General features: G+C 31.4%; 1 protein-coding gene across 1 annotated transcript in view; it reads right to left on the bottom strand.

The window, feature by feature from the left end:
• Nucleotides 1–20,103, bottom strand: part of HELRODRAFT_102116 (hypothetical protein) — a 22,388-nt gene extending 2,285 nt beyond the window's left edge. Inside the window, exons 1-21 of the mRNA XM_009026316.1 lie at nucleotides 19,974–20,103; nucleotides 19,831–19,898; nucleotides 18,795–19,052; nucleotides 18,268–18,595; nucleotides 16,469–16,757; nucleotides 15,892–16,241; nucleotides 14,033–14,152; nucleotides 13,332–13,492; nucleotides 12,434–12,562; nucleotides 11,083–11,265; nucleotides 10,678–10,792; nucleotides 10,326–10,453; nucleotides 8,931–9,083; nucleotides 7,997–8,086; nucleotides 7,583–7,773; nucleotides 7,284–7,399; nucleotides 4,603–4,732; nucleotides 4,307–4,428; nucleotides 2,847–2,982; nucleotides 2,262–2,607; nucleotides 1,237–1,399 (exon numbers count right to left, since the gene is read on the bottom strand). Of these exons, the coding sequence (XP_009024564.1) occupies nucleotides 1,237–1,399; nucleotides 2,262–2,607; nucleotides 2,847–2,982; nucleotides 4,307–4,428; nucleotides 4,603–4,732; nucleotides 7,284–7,399; nucleotides 7,583–7,773; nucleotides 7,997–8,086; nucleotides 8,931–9,083; nucleotides 10,326–10,453; nucleotides 10,678–10,792; nucleotides 11,083–11,265; nucleotides 12,434–12,562; nucleotides 13,332–13,492; nucleotides 14,033–14,152; nucleotides 15,892–16,241; nucleotides 16,469–16,757; nucleotides 18,268–18,595; nucleotides 18,795–19,052; nucleotides 19,831–19,898; nucleotides 19,974–20,004 (3,607 nt within the window). The 5' untranslated portion in view covers nucleotides 20,005–20,103. The remainder of the gene's footprint in view (nucleotides 1–1,236; nucleotides 1,400–2,261; nucleotides 2,608–2,846; nucleotides 2,983–4,306; nucleotides 4,429–4,602; nucleotides 4,733–7,283; nucleotides 7,400–7,582; nucleotides 7,774–7,996; nucleotides 8,087–8,930; nucleotides 9,084–10,325; nucleotides 10,454–10,677; nucleotides 10,793–11,082; nucleotides 11,266–12,433; nucleotides 12,563–13,331; nucleotides 13,493–14,032; nucleotides 14,153–15,891; nucleotides 16,242–16,468; nucleotides 16,758–18,267; nucleotides 18,596–18,794; nucleotides 19,053–19,830; nucleotides 19,899–19,973) is intronic.
• Between the last annotated feature and the right edge of the window lie 1,088 nt (nucleotides 20,104–21,191).

Below are 21,191 nucleotides of genomic sequence, written 5' to 3'. Positions count from 1 at the left end.
CGGAAGTGTCTGCAGAGGGCTGAAAGAGCTATGGTGAGGATGATGTGTGGGGTTAAAGTGAAGGATAGGAGGAGTAGTACAGAGGTGATGTCAATGATGGGACTGAATGAGGACATTGTGACATTGATAAGGAGATCGAGATTGCGGTGGTATGGACATGTGTTGAGAAGGGATGAAAGGGTCGGGATTAGGCGAGCGTTGGAGTTCGAGGTTGAAGGAGTGGTAGGAAGGGGTCGTCCGCGATTGGGATGGAGAGAGCAGGTGGAGAAGGACAGGGTGAAAGCGGGGTTGCGTGATACTGAGGCGAGTGACAGATGTGGATGGAGTCGAGGGGTATTTCGGTTTCATCATAGGTAGCCAAACGGCAACCCCCGATCTCGGGGAAAATGCCGTCTAAACGTGTGTTGTTGTTGTGTTGTTTCACTATATATTTCATAAGCATTTTTGACAAATTTGTCTTTAATTTTTGAGAAATAAAAAGAATATTGAAAATTAAAAAAATTGTAATAAGAGGCCAGAAAAAAACTGATAAAAGAAAGAAATGCAGAAGAGGGAGGACTATACGAAATAAGCTACAAGCAATTGACATTTAGGATAAGTAGGCAATGAAAAAGCTACAGGAACAAATACCAATCCAGATCATGAAAGCCAAAATAAAGAAATGCAGCATAAATAAAGAGCTTATTGTTGTAGCCATGGTGGTTACAGAAAAACTTGACATACAGATATCATTATAATTAAATGATTACAAATGACTCAGTAGACCTGATAACATAACGAAGCACTGAAAAAGGCAATGGCAGCGGTCATTTACAAAGAAGAATCCATGAAAAGACAAAGAAATGGTTTGCACAGGAAAAGTATGGCGCCAAAGTTTTGAGAGAGAGAGAGAGAGAGAGAGAGAGAGAGAGAGAGAGAGAGAGAGAGAGAGAGAGAGAGAGAAGTCAGTGAAAATGGCTATTGATTGGCTTGTTTAAAATCGCTTTGATAACATGCACTTCACTTAAAAAACCGACTTACGTTAATCAAGGCAAATAAATAATATTTCAAAAAAGTGAGCAGGTTTTGTTTATAACAAAAAAAGTTATTTAAATATTGCTAGCCATGAAATAAACTATATAAAACAAAACTACTATAGCAATTAAGTTTAAGTTAATGTAATAGAATGCAAAAGCAAACAGATCAAAATAAACAATTATTTTTAGAAAAACAAAAAACAAAAAAGGTTGAACCTACCACAATAACTAAGTAGCACTGGTAAAAAAAGCAATCCATGGAGGGCGCCAAAAAAGACGATTCCCAGGTACATCCTGAAGTAGAATACTTGAAAAAGTTGAGATTTTGAAAAAGCCAGAACAATGATGCCTCCTAACTTTGTCAGCGTGATGCCGCTTAATACCTAATAAAATCAAAATTAATCAGTTACCATAATATGACAATTAATTTTGTATCACATTTACTAGTAGTTAAACCAATATGATCCAATGAATAATTTTGCATTTTTAGTCGAGCGCTTTAAGCTCGGTAATAAAAATTGATATAAAATTTAATTATTTTTCTCTACAAAAGGGCGATTTTAGCTTTTTTTGTTTTACATATTTAAATATTTAGCAAAAATTATTCAAAAATTAAAAACTAGAAATCGAGGAAAGCATGAAGAAGCTATCGCAATAACTCATTCCCGGGTAAACCATCATGGAGAACAGAAAAGAAACAAGTTTATAAAAGGAAGCTACAATGCTGCAGACAGAAATTCACATCTGACGGGAATTGAACCGGGAAATGTTAGAATAATGCTGAGACCAAAAAATTGGAAAATATCATTAGAAAAATAAAATCTCAATGAAAATAAAGAAATTTCAACGTGAAATCGTTCGAGTGATTATTCTGGAGAACAAATAAGAGTGGCAGCATAATTACTTATTAAAAAATTGTCAGCTGCTGTAACGAACATGACCAGATATGACGTTAGGTGTTATATTTTATACGAGTAAGGTAGCCTGTGGAAAAACGCCCTGTGAAGCATTTATTTATTTTTCACCAAAGTTGTTTAATAATGTATATGTTTTAAAAACTAAATTAAACAATTTTTAAAAGGTCATAAAGTCATGTTCGTTTTGATGCAAATTGTTAACTCCTAGTGAATCAATGCATTTTTGTTTTCAGCTATCTAAACAAAACAAAAATTATCACAGCTACTTACTTAAACAAACATCACAAAAGGAATATTTTTAAAAGAGAAAATAAAATTTCGCACTAACAGAACTGCCCATGTAAACCAGTGCTTCCCTAGTCCTGTCCATCCTGGAAGATAGTGACGATAGTGCGAATGTCCTGGCAATGTGGGAACAGAACTCAACGGATATGCCGACGCACATGACCATATTAACCAATGATAGTGCATTCAAATCAATGTTCCAAAAGTACATTAAACCAAACAAGCTAATTGTTGTCATTGAGACTGTTATCATAACAATGATAGAAATAAACAAGTCAAATCCGAGTAGAATAAATGTAACTATGAAGACCGCCAATATGCTGGTGGCAATGTTCATGATGGCATTCTTTTTCAGTGTTAAATATTGTTCGTAGAAAATATAAAAGACGCTGGAAAAAGAAATAAGAGTTTATTAATGAAAATTTAATTAACAAATATTTAACATTCATAAATAATTGCGTACAACACAACAGAGGCAATTAAGTTTCATTCCTAATACAACTCGAACTTAAACTAAACTTAACCATGATTTACGATGAGATTAGGATTTTATGTTGTTGAACATTAAACGTTAAAAAATCAAAAAAGTAAAACGATCAATGAATGAAAAACACAACGATCAACTTACCTATATGGAAAGACAGACTGAGAAATGTTTCTGGACTTGGTCTGATCTGATTTACCAGCATACAATTCTGTATTGTTCCAGTTGTGTATTGATTTTGTTATGTTTTCGCCTAGTTCTCGAGCATATTTCAAAGCACCTTTATAATGTATAAAAATATGACAATTTAAATATAAATTTTAAACTTGCACATAACACCAGCGTCGGTCAGAGTCGCAAATGTTTGCCGGAGTCGGAATTTTTTAGGAGGCCAGAGTCAAAATTTGGAAAATGTCATAAATTTAAAATATTTAAAATTTTTTTAAGATCACGTTTTCCTGAACAGACAAAAGTTCAGAACAGAAATATATGTAGCGATATGGGTCATCTTTAACACTGAAAATAAATGCTAATAATGTGAATAAAATCCATTTTTATTCAGTACGTTTCAAAGTATGTCATAAAGTAATTTTACAAAGAAAAACAATTACGTTGACTGATTTTAATTGTTTTTTAAAGTATTTTTTATTTAGCAGAAGTTTAGAATTTTTTCTAGTAGTTGGAACATGGATTTGAAGTTGGTAATTTTTACACTGAGTCAGAATTTTTGGAGGGGTCAAAGTAGGAGTCCGATATTTTTCATCCAACTCCGACATCCTGCATACCAGACACATATGCACACACACATACTCACAAAAAAACACACGCACACCCACTAATACACACACATCGCAAACAAACAGTAGACGGATTCAAGATATGATCAGATAAGAATCAGCCAGTCCACGTTGTATGGACTGGAGAATAATAAATGAATATGGCATAAGATATAGCTGAAATAAGCTGCCAGTCTGTTAAAAGATATTCCAGTTATAATTCAACATGAATATCGGTGCACACATGTTTAATTTTTACAATGAGCCCAGTATCTATAAAATATGACAACCATATGGCTTAGTGAGTGTTATATTCAAGCAACACACTGAATACTGTTTATAAAAATTAATTTTTTAAACTATTTTTTAAATGTTTTTCATTTTAAATATATTAATTTACATGCAGGCAAGGGCCTATAAGAATGACGCTAAACTAAATAAAGGAGACTGTTTATGCTGAGTTAAAAGTAAGTTTTCTAAACCATTGAAACTTAGTTTTTTTCACGTTGTCCATAATGTTTTGTAAAACAAAAAAAAATTAATCTCTCAAGTTTTCATCTTTCCTTCTCATCGTTCCTGCCGTTTAGACTCAAAACATAACTGGATTTGTCGACTATTTTCATACCACTTTTACCCAGCGACATTATAAGCAATCAAAGACAATAGAGATAAACTTCCGAGTTTGTTAACAAACGTGTGGTTGCGGGAATCCAGTTTTATTCGCTACTGACATTCCGTCCACAAGAAAAAAAGATAATGAATAAAACAGTATTACAATTTTCTAAAAAATTGAGTACCATATGAAACGAAAATCAAAAAATAACAAACCAATAAAATCTTGCGAACTATTGAGCACTTTGTGATAAGTCATGAAGTATGATGCACCTATTTTTGTGTCATTTTTTTTGTCTTTGCCAAGTTTTACAGCCGATCCATAGGCTGCATGACCCCTGCACAAAATCACATATTAAATCATTATTAATAAAATAACAGCAGATTATTTCAAGCTCATATAACCAGAAGATGATGTATATTCAAAATTAAAAAACAAATTAATTAAGAGATAAAGAAAATTTATTGAATACAAATTAAAATGTGACAAGATTAAATTATAATTCAATCACCCCTTAGGACAAGCAACTGTTGGATTATCCTTAAGAAACCAAGGTATGTATTTTGTGAAGTCATCACCTAATGGCCTCTGCGTTTCATTATATCGTTGGATTGGACACTTGATACATTCACTGCTGTTAACTGATGACGTTTAAAATATATCACTATTCCAATTTACAAAATATCTTGTTGAAATATTATGTTAAATTTTTTTTCATTTTATTTCATTATGTTTTATTATGGGCAGCACGATGGCTCAATGGTTAAAGGCACCTGGTCTAGCTGTTGCAGTGACTGGGCTCGAATACAAAGAGATCCCCGCCCATTATATCCAATGTGTGTAATGCGTGGTTTTCACGCGTATTCATGTACGCTGTGTGTGTTTGTCGTTGAAACCTCTGAAGCAAGCGCAAGAGAGATTGACCATTAACTTTTAATCTTTTTATTTTAGCAAAGATAAATAGCAAAAAAATGATTAAAAAATTTCAAGAGATGGTTATTAAACAAGATGAGATCAAGCTACAGTAGAGAGAATACTTAAACCGTCTGTTAAATGAAACAAATCCCATCAATGTCAACTTTGACGCTCCACCCATCGGAAGTCCGATTCCAGGCGATTAGAGGAGCTTACAGAAGCTCTGAAAGCTATGAAGGATGGATAGGCAGCAGGGCCCTCTGGACTCACAAATGACATTATCAAAGCATCTGGTACTGCATCCAAACGTTATTACAACTTTGCCGTGAAATGTGGAGAAATTGCTCAATGCCGACCGAATGGAACTATAGCATGACAGTTCCTCTATACAAAGGCAAAGGTGATCCATTGAACTGTTCATCATATCGGGGTATACGTCTGTTAGAACGCTCCCTGAAAATTGTCGAGAAAATCATTGAGAGAAGATTAACGTCGTACATCACAATCGGAAATTATCAATTTGGTTTCCTAGCAGGGAAATCAACAGTTGATGCAATTCACATCCTTCGGCAACTGCAAAGCATCAACAACTATCACACAATTTTGTAGACTTTGAAAAAGCATTTGATCGAGTTCCCCGTGAAGCAATCAGGTGGAGTCTACGTTGACAACTCATTCCAGAATATCTTGTGATGGAAATGTATACGAATACTAAGACTCTCGTCAGCACAACGGTTGGAAACACAGATGCATTTGACATCGGCGTTGGAATTCACCAAGGCTCGATTCTCAGTCCACTGTTATTTATAACTGTGATGGAAGAAATCACAAAACCGATACGCACTGGTGACATTTGAATCTTATATATGCCGATGATATCGTTTTAACAGCCACGTCTGAGCAGAATGCCGCACCGATGTTTGAAGATTGGAAAACCAAACTCGCCAATCATGGATTCAAAGTCAACATCAGCAAAACCAAAGCAATGAACACTGGTGAACCCATCCAATCCACAGCTACTGGACGATGTTCAGTTTGTAAAGCTGGTGTAAATAACAATTCAATCAAGTGTCAGCAGTGTAATCAGTGGTGCCACAAACGTTGCTCAAAAATAATTGGTAATTTATCTAAAGTGTCCAATTTTGTTTGTCCTGTTTGCATCAATCCACAGCAACAAATTCAAAATAGTAATGTTTTTGAAGCCATTAAGGTAGAGAAAGTCACATTGTTTTAATATCTAGGAGATGTTCTGGATTGTACTGGAACAGCTGAAGCTGCCGTTTCAGCACGCATACGTGGCAACCTGGAATAAATGGCATCTCCTTGCCTCTATATTGATGCGGCGTGACATCCAACTACCAATACGATCAAGACTTTATAAATCTGTGATACGTCCGGTATTGTTATATGGTGCAGAAACATGGCCAATAACAACCAAATTGGAACAACAACTTCAACGAACTGATATGAAAATGCTCCGATGGATGCAGCGAATTATTCTGAAGGACCACATAAAAACTACCGAAATCCTGCGTCGTGCTGGTTTAGATGATATAAAGGAAGAATGCCGGCAACACCGTCTGCGGTGGTTTGGTCATGTCAAACGAAGTGGAAATAGTGCCATAACTTTTCTTGCAGATGTTGAAGTACCTGGCTCACGTCCCAAAGACCGCCCGAAGAAGTCCTGGTCGTAAAAAATCGAGCAAGACATGAAAGCTCTAAATTTAAATGAAATGGATACAACTGATCGTCTAATTTGGCGCAAAAAATTGATGGCAAGAAAACAACGTCCTACTTCGAGGGAACTGGGTCTCTGGACGCTAAACGAAGATTGATTGAAATAGCAAGTTATTCTTACAGTGAATTTAAACTTGTCCTGGTTATGACATTAAACTGACCCTCACTGCCTTGTGAGTGATGTTGGATCATCAAAGGCTAGGCCCACCGCTTATAACTGTGGTTGCGTAAGGAAGGGCGTCCTGCGTAAAAATTAGCCAAATAAATTACTTATGATGACAGAAGTGACAATGGCCCTCAGTGAATGGCGTCGAGGGGTATTTCGGTTTCATCATAGGTAACCAAACGGCAACCCCCGATCTCGGGGATAATGTCGTCTAAACGTGTGTTGTTTGTTGTTGAATTTAAATTTAAATTTTAGACAAAACCAGTCGAAACGCTCATAACGCTAAAAGCTTAAATTTGAAAAAGTTAACGAATTATGGACTTAGAGGAAAAAAATGACTAGAAGAAAAGAAATAATGAAAGATATCGACGTACCACTAGACTTGCAAAATGATCCATTGTTCACAAATTGTCTGCAACAAGGACTGCCAGGAGCAGTCCAATCATAATAATCATCAATCCAAGATGACGGAACGTTTGATATAAAAGAACTGTGATGATAAAATAATAGTTATTAGCTAGGAAATTTTTATTTGCAAAATAAGACAATATTTGTAACACGTACAAGTACATATAAATAAATCCAATGTAACTGCTTATAAAATGTGCTTATAAAAAAGAAGCTAACTAAACATTAGACTAAAAATATCAATTGTAAAACAATTTTAACTTACCAATTTGGCTGCCTGGTTGCTTCAAATATTTCTGACAAAAGTGAATTTGAGGCACAGCCACTTGACCCGCACAACTGATTCTGTCCATCTTGTGAAACGTAATCAAAATCTTCACCGACAACAAAGTACAATGGAGATCCAATGGAAAGAAATTTTTCCATAGATTCAAAATACCTCAAAACATAGGAGTCCTGTTTGCAAATTAATGAAACTAAATATATTTAAAATTGATCTGATCCACTAATAACATCATCAATATCGTCATCGTTATTTATTTAAATAATCAAAATTAGAATAATTGAAAAATGAACCACAATATAACAACGCTACTTAATTAAACTTTTTATGTAACAAGCACAAGATATATCTACAAGGTTGTTTGCAAACGTTCGTGAATGACGTAACAGCACAAACCTCTGGAAGTGATAACTTGGGATCCAGTCCTATTTCAATTTTGTGAATCACTGCAAAACAGAGGCATGACCAACCAACAAATATGATCATCTTTAGTATCGAAACAATAAATTAACTTCCGAAATATTTTTTAAAATAGAAAATTTGTTTTATTCGCAAATCTACAACCCTAATCACTATGACAAATATTAAAAAATGTTACTCAAAGCTTACACTGAGATGTATCAAATTAGATCAAACTCTGTCCAACGTAGAACTGCTTAGATGTTATTCTATACTAATAATTAAACTTTTGTGCCACAAAGGCTGTACACTTTCCACACCACATGACGCACATACACATTACGTATGCATGCACGCGCAAGCACCACATCATACGGGTATGATGGTCTTTGAGTTTTGAACCACGCCATCGCGTAATAACAGACACGGCACTTCTACTGACTGAGCTAACTGGGTGACCAGTCACAAAACTATTGTTGAGCATTGTTAACTATAAACTTCTGTTACTATTTACATTTTTCATTTGTTTCAAACATAGATATATCATATATCAACATATTACATTCCTTATATGATATACTTAAATTTCAAATATATTTTTTATTTGAAATTGATTTAAAAACAAAAGCTGAAACAAAATGTTCATAAAAGTAATAATTTTAATTTTCAAAGTTATTTTGTCTAAATTTATTTATTCTGAACTGATAAAAATATTTAATGCACTGCACATATAAGATTATTCAACACCATCCAATGGTCGTGTACAAGTACATTGTTTCCAAAACTCATGTGCAGTTCATTGTTGAGTTGATCCTGAGTTCTCTCAATAATATCACAAAATCAGCCGAGTTGCAGAGATGTAGCCATTAATCATGGCATAGAGTGCTTAAAATACAACATAACGAAATAACAAATTAAAAAAGAGACTAACTATTATGGGTCTGACATATTTGTTGAGAAGCACTTTTGACATTCTCTTCTTGACAAATTCAAAGACAACACCATGCCTAGATGAAGCCCTCAATAGTGAAGGATTATCATCCCTTAATACTGGCACACAGCAACATATATCTGGTCGACCAGACTGTTGGAATAAGTGTTGTGATAATAATAAAAAGTAACAACTATTTAAAAAAATTTTACTTATAAGCAGAGATGCTAATAAGTTTTATATGCTAAAAAGCTGCATAACGTTATCACACAAGGTATATAAAAATCTATATTACTATTTAGTCTTAAAATCAGAGCCATATATTGACAAAAATGCGCCAAAACTAAACGACAGTGAAAAACTTAACTATGTAAGTAATTTAAAAAGAAATTCAAAATAAATATTTTTGTCTACTATAAAGCAATCCTTTATTCCTATCTACAACAACAATGCAATCATAAATTATAATTTTTTCCACAGTTTTTAAATAAGTCATGGATCAAGCATCAAGAAAAGTATATAATGCATTTATTATTTCTGCAATAATCCATTGATTCAAACTTTTCTTACAGTTTCTTTTTCTCATAAGTGCAGATTTATTTTAATATGTAAATATGCTCAAAAATTAAAGCGTGTGAAGAATAGTATGTTTATACTCAAATTTCTATTTTGGATATATATACACAGTTATAAATAGCCATGATTTTTTGTGTGTTTAATTATGTACAAACAATATTCAATATATGTGTGATATGGTAAGAAATATATGGTGGTATGGTAGGTTATTTATTTCACTTATTTCATTTGGGTATGATTGTTCATACGGATCGGTGATGATGATATGGATGTGTGGCTATTTTTTATTTTATTTCTTTCTAATGTTGTAAATAATTTTCGGACATACTTGTTTAAACTGTGTGAAGAAAAGTGTTTATATTCAAATTTCTTTTTTGGACGTATGTTGTAAAATTATTAACAAGGTTTATTTGTGTTGTGTGTATCTAAAGAATATTCAATATATGGTATGCATGTAGATATATAGAAGTAGGTGATATGAAGGCGAGTTGAAAGTAAGGTGCCAAAATTGACAGAGAGAAGTTTGTAGTGTTATTCAAGTGGCTTTTTATTGTTGTTAGTTAGTAATTGTTATCAGTTTGATGGTTCAAAAATGATGATGCAGATGGTGGTGTCCTCGCTCAAGAGTTATCAATATCGACGCATCCCTGCATCATAGAAACTATGGCTAACTTTAAAATCTAAAAATCGATTTCATTTTAAGCACACCCAATTTTGCTTTTGGCTAGTGTAATGTTAAAGTTGGTGTAACATTTTTTCACTACAAATATCTAAAAAAACAGATGAAAATTATGAGAAGAGTGACTTCAAAACACTTACATAGTGCCTAATAGCATCAAAAGTCATGAGACTGACAAAAAATGATATTTGTAGAAGAAAGTCAATGAGAACAGCCATAGCAGCATACAAACTGAACACACGAACAGCAGGCATAGGAGTCAGTGCACCTGATAAATTATAATTCAATTAATTCATTTTGCAACTAAAATGGTGAATAAATGACCCTATAAAAATATTTGTCATATGTTTACATACAATTTTTTTCCAATGGCTTCAAAAAATACTTTAAGGACGAAAAGCATATTGAATAAACTGAGCAGACTTTAAATTTTTCATAAAACTAAATTAAGAAAAGCAAACTGAGTATGCAATAGACATCATGAAGACTTACCAAGGAAGAAAGCCAATGATTCAGATAAACTAGTGAGCAGCATGCTGGGTCCTACTTTCCCAACGACGGTACTCACCATATCTTCTACGTTCATTCCTTCTTTATAATCCAATCTCTACAATAACAAAAACAGTAAATATTAAAAATAATTTTGATATGGTTATTTTTATAAATCCTGGACCATCCCTGTCACCCATAAAACTAATATTCTTTTTAATATTAATAATGTTGTCAAATATCATCTTCTACCAATTTATATTGGAAAAAATAAAAACTAACTAAAAACAAATGAAATGAGTTAATAAAATAATTAAAAAACCATGAAATCTGACGCAAAATTAATTTTTTCTATATATCAGAGGAAATCCTTAAAAGAAATAAACTCATCAATAGAAGTTGTCAAACCTGAAATGCTTGAACGAGGATAAAAATGTTATCCACACCAACAGCTAACACAAGGAATGGCACAACTTCAATGATAATTAAAGTAGCAGGAACGTTCAAATAGCTGAAAAATCCGACACTGGATGACACCGACAACAATACAATCACCACTCCGAATAGTCCTAGCGATATCTTCAGGTCAACCTGTGAATTTCATTCAGTGAAAAAAGATTAAATACATAACTATAAAACCTTAATAAACATGCCAAAAACTATGCTGAATGGCATCTACAAAAAATGTATTCTGGAAAACTTGGCACAATGAATGTTAAAGCAGTTGGAAAAATAGGTGAGATGAGATGAATTAATGAATAACTGAATAAGTAATAAAATAATGAATAAGTAAAAATTTAAGTTCCGTTAGTAATGAGATGTTTTTTCATCAGCTTAAGTAATTAAAACTTAAAAGACTTCAAAGAAACTATATGTAATATATAAATAAAAATATCAAACAAAACTGACACGAATATATCCGGGACTAAAATTTATAACTTGAATCTATAGAACAAAAACATTAAGTGAAAAGGCGACTGAAGTAATTAATTATGAATAAACATAGGTATTTTAAATACATAAATTTTTTCCAGATAAAACAATTTTATATTTTAGAATAAAATTTGTAGTTAATTGTTGTGCACGGAATTGTGAAGCTACACATACTGCTATCCTTTTGCACAATTTCTGCTCTAAAGGTTATCATGCAGGTAGGCAACGCAGAATTAAAAAGAATGTAGAAAATTGTAAAAAGAAATCGTTAGTAAGCTGTCTAAAAGAAACACGGTAAAAGACATGATTCGTCATCCAAACCTGGGTTGACAAAGCTGAAATGTAAGGATACCTTACTGTCTAGAAATAAAAAAAACTCTGAACTTGCGGGTTTAACGTTCTTCTATATATACAGAAAAGTTCAAATAGTTCCCTCCTTATAGCTATGATCTTCTCTCTTCATAAAGTTCACCCTTGCCATAAGACTCAGTTGATCGGCCACAGAAAAGCTTGACTAAAAATTTTGAAATTCCTCGCCCATTTTCTTGTTTTATACGTTACCCTAACCAAAAACTCTATCCCAGGACTTAAGACTAGGGTTTGTGACATATTCATTATGTAGTTCTGAGTCTCAGTATGGGGGCTTTGGAGTGAAAACTAAACGTCATTTGGTAATTCAACAAAATTGTCGCCGTTTCGGTTAAAGAACAAAAGAAAGAAGACATGCATTCATAATTATTTGCATACTATGTTGCACAAATCTCACTAATTTTTCATTAAAACACACTGAAATAATTTATTAGCAGTCAAAAAATTAGAAGCTTACCAAAATTGTAGAACACTTATGATACGACCCAAGTGTGATTGATACATAAGCAAACATGATTAGGTAGCTTATGAGAATGGTAGACACATCTGACTTACTCTCTCTATCCAATTCATCCTCTATGGATCTCTGTATTTAATAAATTACAAGTATGCATTATTTTGTCACAAAGCTAATTGCAACACAAAGCTGCATAAAAACTATATTGTAAACAGATCATCACATGATTTTACAAAAGTCTGTCATATTTTATTAGCAATTACTGCAGTCATGTTATTAGTAGTATAAGTGTAAAGTGCACAAACTAGGACAAGTTCAAAACATCAAGAACAAAATTAATTGATATTACCAACATCATTACCGCCAACAATCTAACCAAAACTAAAAATTAGTCATTACTATGAAATCACATGAAAAAAATGCTCAACATTTTAACCAATAAAATCATATATGAAAGCAGTCGGTCACAGAACCACACCAGGTGACAAAGTTAGATGATATAAAAAATGATGAAAGCCTAAAAAGTTCGAGACATCTTGAAATGAAGTATTGAATGAATGAAAAATAGTGCAAGTAAGTATAAAAACTTATTAATAAATAACAGTGTAGTAGATAAAAGTCTTGGCATAGCTGCTGCAGCGATTAGGTTCGAAAGCAAGAATATCCACACCTGTCACATTCAATAATAAAGTGATGAGTGGGAGTTTGTTGTTGATAACTCTCACTCTCTCTTTTTCTCTGAGTAAAGTGAGAGTTGTAAAAAAATAAATAGAAATAGTTATCATAGACAAAATAACAAATAACGAATTACTGAGTGAAAACTTTCGTGACTAAAAATATTATTACAAAAAATAAATATTATTAGTGTAAAAAATAAATCATGAATGATGTTGTAAACCTCCGCATTAAAATCAACTTCAATAAGATCACTCTTGTAAGATGACATGAATGCAAGAAATTCCTTCTCCCAGGCTAATGCTTGTTCTTGGAAATTATCTTTCTTGAAGTTGTTGATGACGTATGTTACTACGAGGGCTTTCGACAACAAAAAGTCTTTTCCTTTCAAACAAAAAAGTTTCTAAATTTAAACATTTTCTTAATTTTTTTTATAACTAAAAATTTCATGGCTGTAAAAATTAGCAACATGTAACGACGCCAAACACATTTTTTTTATGAATAATTCAAATTAAAAACATCATTCAACAAATCAATTTTGAATCTGTTTCAAAAACATGAGTTGACTTTTTTGTTCCTTATAACGCAGCTTTGACAAACGTGGTGAACTTTCCACCATCGCTCATTTAGTTGCGATGAAACTACTGTGTTAGAAAGAGCATTCGTACTGCACTGCATCCTTTGTACCTATGTACAAGCATTGCATCAAGCACATTCACACAAGGTGTGAACAGAAAGCCAAGATCAGTGAGCGATAATATGGCATTAACACCTTCTGCAATGAAAAGAATTGTTTTGTTCTTTAGGGAACATGAGCCACTTAAGAATATTTTCATGAATATTTTTTTTTATATATATATATTCAGTGTGAACAATCTGATAATTTTCCTTTTATTAAGAAAGGATATTTAAATTAACGCGTACCTGGAAATCCTCCAAAAGCAGCATAAGGATTGATAGGACCTCCAAAATCAGCCAGGCAGGATTTCCCAATTGATGTTTCATTTACTGAAATTGGACTCCTGCACAATTTTATAAAATGCTCTAAAACCAACAATTTGTCTATTTGGAAGGCCCACACAATCAATTACATTAAAAAACCTAATAACAACTTTCAGCAATGCAACATTCACTATTTCGTTTCGTTCATATTTTTGTAAAATTTCAAATTGTCTTGTGAAAAAATGTGATCTTTCGGTGAAAAAACATGTCACAGGTACTATCGTATTTGAGCAAACTACAATTTTATCCAAGCAGGTACAATTGCATTTGATCAGTTAAGTTCCGTGAAAATAATGTGCCATATGACAATTGTTGTAAAACAATATGGAAAATCTTATCAACGAAAAAAAAAATCACAAAGCAAAAAGGCACTTTTTAATTTTTTATTATTCAAGTTACAATAGACTTTTTTGAAATCGTGGGAGTTTCAGTGTTCAAGAAAAAAATATTGTCTACAAATCAAAAACAAGGTGGAAAAATAATTATTCTGTAAACCATGCACCAGGCCATGGAAACAAAAAGAATTGGTAATTAGTTTAGTTGTTCATGTAAGATTACATTATCAACTACTACAACGGTGGAACAATTTTTTAAATTATGTTTCACAAAAATACTTGTCGAGTTGAGGCAATCAAATTATATGATTATTTATGATATTAATTTGTAATTATAATTGATATCATTTCATATTATTTAAATACTTCCAATGACAGGAAGAGTAGATTCACCAAAATTCTAAAATAGAATAAAAATCGGATTGTATGGAAAACTAAATTATACATGAAGCAAATAAATTTTAAGAAGATTAAAGTTTTACACCCTCCAAATTAAATATATGAAATTTAAATATAAAAAAAATTAAAATTCTATTTTGGCATTGTTGAAAACACTAAAAAACACGTTTCCACAATTAATAAACAGGAAATTAAATTTTATTAAAAAAGCTCCAATTTCATAATACACCATAAGCATTCCTCCATAAATAAGCGTACTATTTTAAGAGTATGAAAATAAAATATAAACTATTATAAAGAAAATTACATACAAGCATAATGTAATAGTAATGATACAAAAAATCCACACCATTCACCAATGCAAAACAAACATCCATATCATACAAACAACGTATTTATTAACAGTACAGAATAAACATTCCCATCATACAAGCCTCAGTCACTCGCCATGGCGCTTTATAGAACATTACCATTATTATTATTACTATTATTATTATTAACAGTAGTAGTAGTACCGCCAATGCCAAATAAGCATTTATATCATAAAAACTAGGGCTGTACCGGATTTAAGTTTTCCAAAACTGACCGGAGTCGAATTTAATCTGATTAGCATTGGTCGCATTTTTTGGGTGTGTTGGCCGAAGGTGTCAATAATGCAAAAGTAGAAAATTTTTTCAGCATATTTAGCTTTCTTGGTGATATGACACTGGGGCATAACAAACACTGGCATTTGCAAACATTGTCAGGCTTCTCTCTAAAATATTCCTATATTCCTAATAATAAGGAACTTGTTTATATTTTCGCTAATGATTAGTACCTGATTGATAAATAAATAACTTTTAATGCGAGGTAACTATTAACTTTAGTTTACTTTTACGATTTCCATAAACATAGTATAACATAACATGAGCCAGATTTGGAATAATGGCCGAAGTTTTGGCGGAGCCGAATTCCGGTACAGCCCCAATAAAAACAACAAAAAACATATTTAATATCAGAGAGGGAAGGAAATAAGTGAGACAAACTTGGAGCAACCAGCAATATGACTGATGAAGTCTCCTGTGACGAAGAAGTAATTTTCTACCACCTCATTGAGAGTATCATTGTCATTTTGAAAGTAGTTAAGAGCAGACATTATTGTACAGTTATTGTTGTCAGGAGAGAGGGGTGAGAAACAAATATCACCCAACGTAACATTTTTTGTTGCAACAGTAGATCCCTCACTCTTCACATTCACACTACCAACAAGACTCTTAATCTTATTTTGCAGACTTAGCACTTCATATAAAACATCTTGTCTCAGCGCAGGTCCAACTTCACGAATTAATGCACCACTTGTCTTCCAATTGCTCATATTTTTAGGCTTGACTATCAGCATTGCTGTTCGATAGAATGGGCTGCAGTCAAAATAATAAAATAATTTTAATAAACTATAGTTCATTTTAAGATGTAGTTATTTTATAATATATGTTTGGTCTAACCAAATTTAGCAAATAAATTTGAGCAAATTAAGAAACTCTTTGAAAGCCCAAAAATTAACACTAGATACAAATCCGAGAAGTTAGAAATTTAGTAAATTGAACAAATTAAGTTACAAATCGACAACTGAAAAATAAAGACTAACGAGAAATTTGCATCAAAATAATCCTTCTCTTTACGAGCCTGACTCTCTGGAGAAGACCACAACTCAACAGGATCTGTAACTACTTTAAACCTGAAAACACCTGATGTTAGTGCAGCACAAACTAAAATAGATGCTACCACTACCAACCAACGCCTTCTGGCGCAAAACCTTCCCCAGTTAGCAAATGACTTTTCAAGAAATTCTTCAACTTTAACCTGCAGCTTCTCCATGCATGTAGGATTTGAAAATGTAGGGAGAATTGATCTAAAACTGCATGAACTTGGCGATGCTGAAATCTCAGATTCATTGTCAGAGTTGATGATCACACTGTCTTTGGAAAATTTGCAGTTTAGTACATTACCAAGACATGTACTCGAGAAAAGCTGCAAACAAGTTAAAATTTAAACAGTTAATAGTTGAATAAAATAATTATAGTTGCTCTTTACATTTCATTAAAATTGACTTCTATTTAAATTTCAAGTTAAAATTTAAACAGTTAATAGTTGAATAAAATAATTATAGTTGCCATTTACATTTCATTCAAATTGACTATCTATTTTAATATTTCATTAATCATCTTCATCAAAATCAAAGTTAATATTACAAAATAAAGTTTTCTCAAACTTGTTTTATAAAATAAAGAGCTCAGTACATAAAAAAATTTAAATAAGCAAACAAAATCTGATCAATAAAACTTAGGAAATGAAATGAGAAAAATTTGATACACAACTCCTCAAATGAAATAAAAACAAAAGTAATATAAAGAAAAACCCAAGTATAACTATATTACATACCTTAATAACCATGTGGAAAAAACAAAAAAAAATTAGAAAGGAAAAATAATGTTAAAAAAATAATAAACATAATACAAGAAAAAAATAATAAGAAATATTTCACCAGAATACATTAGTTTAGCTGACAATATATAAATGCAGGAACAAGTTTATGAATGGACAAATAAATTATTGCTTTAATAACGGTTCAGTTAAGTTTATCTAATTGTTTTGATTTTCTTAACATTTTTTTCTTAACAATGTCCTGGTTATGACATTAAACTGACCCTCACTGCCTTGTGAGTGATGTTGGATCATCAAAGGCTAGGCCCACCGCTTATAACTGTGGTTGCGTAAGGAAGGGCGTCCTGCGTAAAAGTTAGCCAAATAGATTACTTATGATGGAATGGCGTCGAGGGGTATTTCGGTTTCATCATAGGTAGCCAAACGGCAACCCCCGATCTCGGGGAAAATGTCGTCTAAACGTGTGTTGTTGTTGTTTTGATTTTCTTAACAAATAGTCAATACTGAAGCTCAAGTCTTAATAACATTTATATGTGTTTGATGTTTTTATAACAGTCTTGTTTGAATGGTTTAGGGTTTGAGGGAGGAATGTGCAGATAAATATTAAATGCAATAAAAATCATATATTGGAAAGGTTATTAATGTGGTAAAAATATCAGCAGTTGTGTTTTTAATGACATAGAATACGTTTTTGATGCTGAATTTGTTTGTGATCAAAAATGCTACAAACTAAATCTATAAAAACGATAATAGATTAATAGATGTGTAATTATATTGTTAGTTTTACATTTACAATATATTTATTAAAGTCAGTGCATATGTCATAATTTTCAATGATGATATGGTAATAAAAAAAAGTTTAAAATGATTTTTCTTTGATTTTCAAACTGTTGAACAGCTTTAAATGCATTTTGGTTTAAGTCAAAAATAAAAAAATAAAAATCAATTTAGAAACGAAAAAACACAAAACTTCAACAATTTAGTATAATAAAATTCTAAAACGTTTTTTAATTGATTGGAAATTTGATTGAAAATAAAAACATACTAATATGATGATGAAGATGAGAAGAAATATAACAAAAGCAAATGCAGTTGCCATGTAGACTCCATCATGCCCAAGTATCAACCATTGTTGTCTAGCAGGACATGGCCTCTCAGGAAAGCAAGAACTGTTACAGTCCTGACAAAGACATATGCCAACACAGGGAGTGGTCTGAGCATTCATCGGGTGGTAAGTCTTGTTATTTTCTACAACTTCATCTTCCACTGTTATTTTAAAGTTTATTTGAAATGGAGACACCCCTTTCATTCCAAGAAAATCCAGCCAGACCTATATAAAACATTTTTTAAATAAAATTATAAGTTTAAGGAAGAATCAAAAATATTAAATTTGTGAAAGCAGACTGCATAAAAAAAAAAACTAAAGTCAATAATGCGACGATGTGGATTTCAACTTAATTAATGACTAAATAATGACAAAAAATGTACAATATTTTCTTTAGTTTAAACACATGAAAAAAGAAGGTAACCTTAGGAGTACAAGATTCACCAGCTGAACCACACATAAGTGACATAGCTTTCTGACCAGAGCTGGGACTTTGTACATCCTTACATGATGCAAATGTTGAATTAGTGAAGTTGGAAGAGATGTAGTATGATATTTCACCCACGAAGCTTATATTATCATAGCTAGTGACTGTCATGAAGTCACTTTGATTGGAACTACAAGTTAAATGACAGAAAAGATTTTGGAAATTTCTTAGACATGGGGGACATCTTGACAAGATCTAATATAATAAAAATTGATGGTGTTAATTAAAATGATAACATAAAATACTTTATCAAAAATTAACAAGAACTTGGACATTTTTCTAAACTCATATTGCAAACTATTAAATATTGACAAATTAAAACAAACAAAAATTAGTATTTTAAAAATCCATCAAAATGTTAAAATATTCAACAAATAAAATCAGTTTCAAGAAGCTATGCAAAGCCTGACAAACAATAAAAGAAAATTGCAGAAGTTTTTAATTGCAAATATAACAATGGGTAAAGACTGCAAAAAGTTGTAGCCAAAATAATGGCAGGCTAAATAAAATTGATCATGAACCCTTTTAAAATAATAATAATTAGCCTTATACATGAAAAATCCATCAGACATTTTCCATGCCATAGAATTTTGTATTTATGTATCAAATCCTTGTAGTGTACTAATATAAATGCACTTATTAAAATCTTCAAATATAGATAGAAAACAAATATTTGGCATTAATAAAAGAGAATGTAACATAATGTTAAATTATTTATTAAAAATAATAACTATAAGGTAACAATGTTAAAAAAAAATTTTTGAAACATATTCTGTTATTTTTAATTTTCAATAACAATTTTGTAAACTGCAAAAAGATCTTTAGGACCCTACTTACCTCAGGAGCTTAATTATACAATTCCATTCCATAAGTTAGGTTCAGGGGAAGGTTTTTACAGATTTAAGGTTATAAAATCAAAATAATATATAAAATTAAAAAAAACAATGAAATTAAATTAACTGCTGTTACTAACAGTTCTTGCAACTTCCATTTTCCTATTCATCAATGCAATTTGTTCGGCATCACAACATGTTCTGACATCTGTGAAAATTCAGCAGTGAAGTTTAAGTGAAAAGAATAAAAACTTATATTAATTATATAAAAAATTCTACTGACCTGATAAGTCATCTACTAAATCTGGGCACATGTCACTCAGAATTTCAATACTTTCTTTATTAAACAATGGTTTTGCTGTTCCATTGTAAGCCTTATTTCGTTCTTGAGAATCCTGACCATACCAAATGCAATGCGGCTTTTCACTCTTAAAATAAAAAATATATTTAGGATATTATTTTTATATAACTAATTGATAAGAACACACATATAAGAATAAAAATAAATAAAAAGGTGAATAATAAAAAAAGTCTGAGTCAAATTTCAAAAAATTCTCACTCCAACTCTGGCCCCTCAAAAAAATTTGATTCTGATTCCTAAATCCGATTCCAGTTTGTAAATCTCAGGAAAATTTTTAAACTTTTGCATTACAATTTCATCTTACAATCATTACTATGATGTGTTGTTTCACTAACATTTATATGCAGCGTGTTTGCTGTTTTTCTGTGAGCCTTTGAGAATTGTTGAAGAGATATTTGTAATAATAATAATAATAATAATAATAATATTGCACTAAATAAATAATACTTTGAAAAACACTTAAAATAGTAAATATAATTGTTTCTTTAAGTAAAATTACTTTATTTTTATGCTTAAAAACTTACTGAAAAACTGTGATTTTATTTTATATAAATTATTTTATATATAATTATAAATATTATTTTTTTAAATTGTGATTTTATATATTCATGATATTTATATATTATGAATACCCCTCTAGGTCTATTATTATCACAAATTGTTTATTCATACTTTGATAAATTGTAGTACATTATAGTTTTATTATGTGTGCATGCCTATATTTATATATATGTGCAAGTGCATATATATATGTTTGTTTGCTTTTTATGTGCTTGTAATTTTTATTATAATTGAAGGTTTAATTGTGAGCTGGTCAAATGGGTATTCAATTGGCGTTAAATGTTTGTTTATTATCATTATTTCTGATCGTTTGATTTGTTGTGTCCTCAATTGTCCTTATGTATGTTTTTGCAAATAGCCAACATACTTAATTTCAACGATTAATCAAGGATTGACATGTTTGTGTTAATTGTTTGTTTTATTTATTCATTCGTTTATTTATTTTTATTGTAAACGTATATATATGTCTGCATTCATAAGTGGATGAATATATATCCGTATGTAAAATTTAACATCATTGTAACATTTTATATTCGGTTAGTTAAGGCACTACTACAAGTATGTATTTACTTTTCTTTT

The sequence above is a fragment of the Helobdella robusta genome (genome assembly GCF_000326865.2).
Source record: "Helobdella robusta unplaced genomic scaffold HELROscaffold_46, whole genome shotgun sequence".
NCBI lineage: Eukaryota > Metazoa > Annelida > Clitellata > Rhynchobdellida > Glossiphoniidae > Helobdella > Helobdella robusta.
Note: the sequence above shows the minus strand (reverse complement) of the source record. Positions and strands in the feature narration are given on the sequence as shown.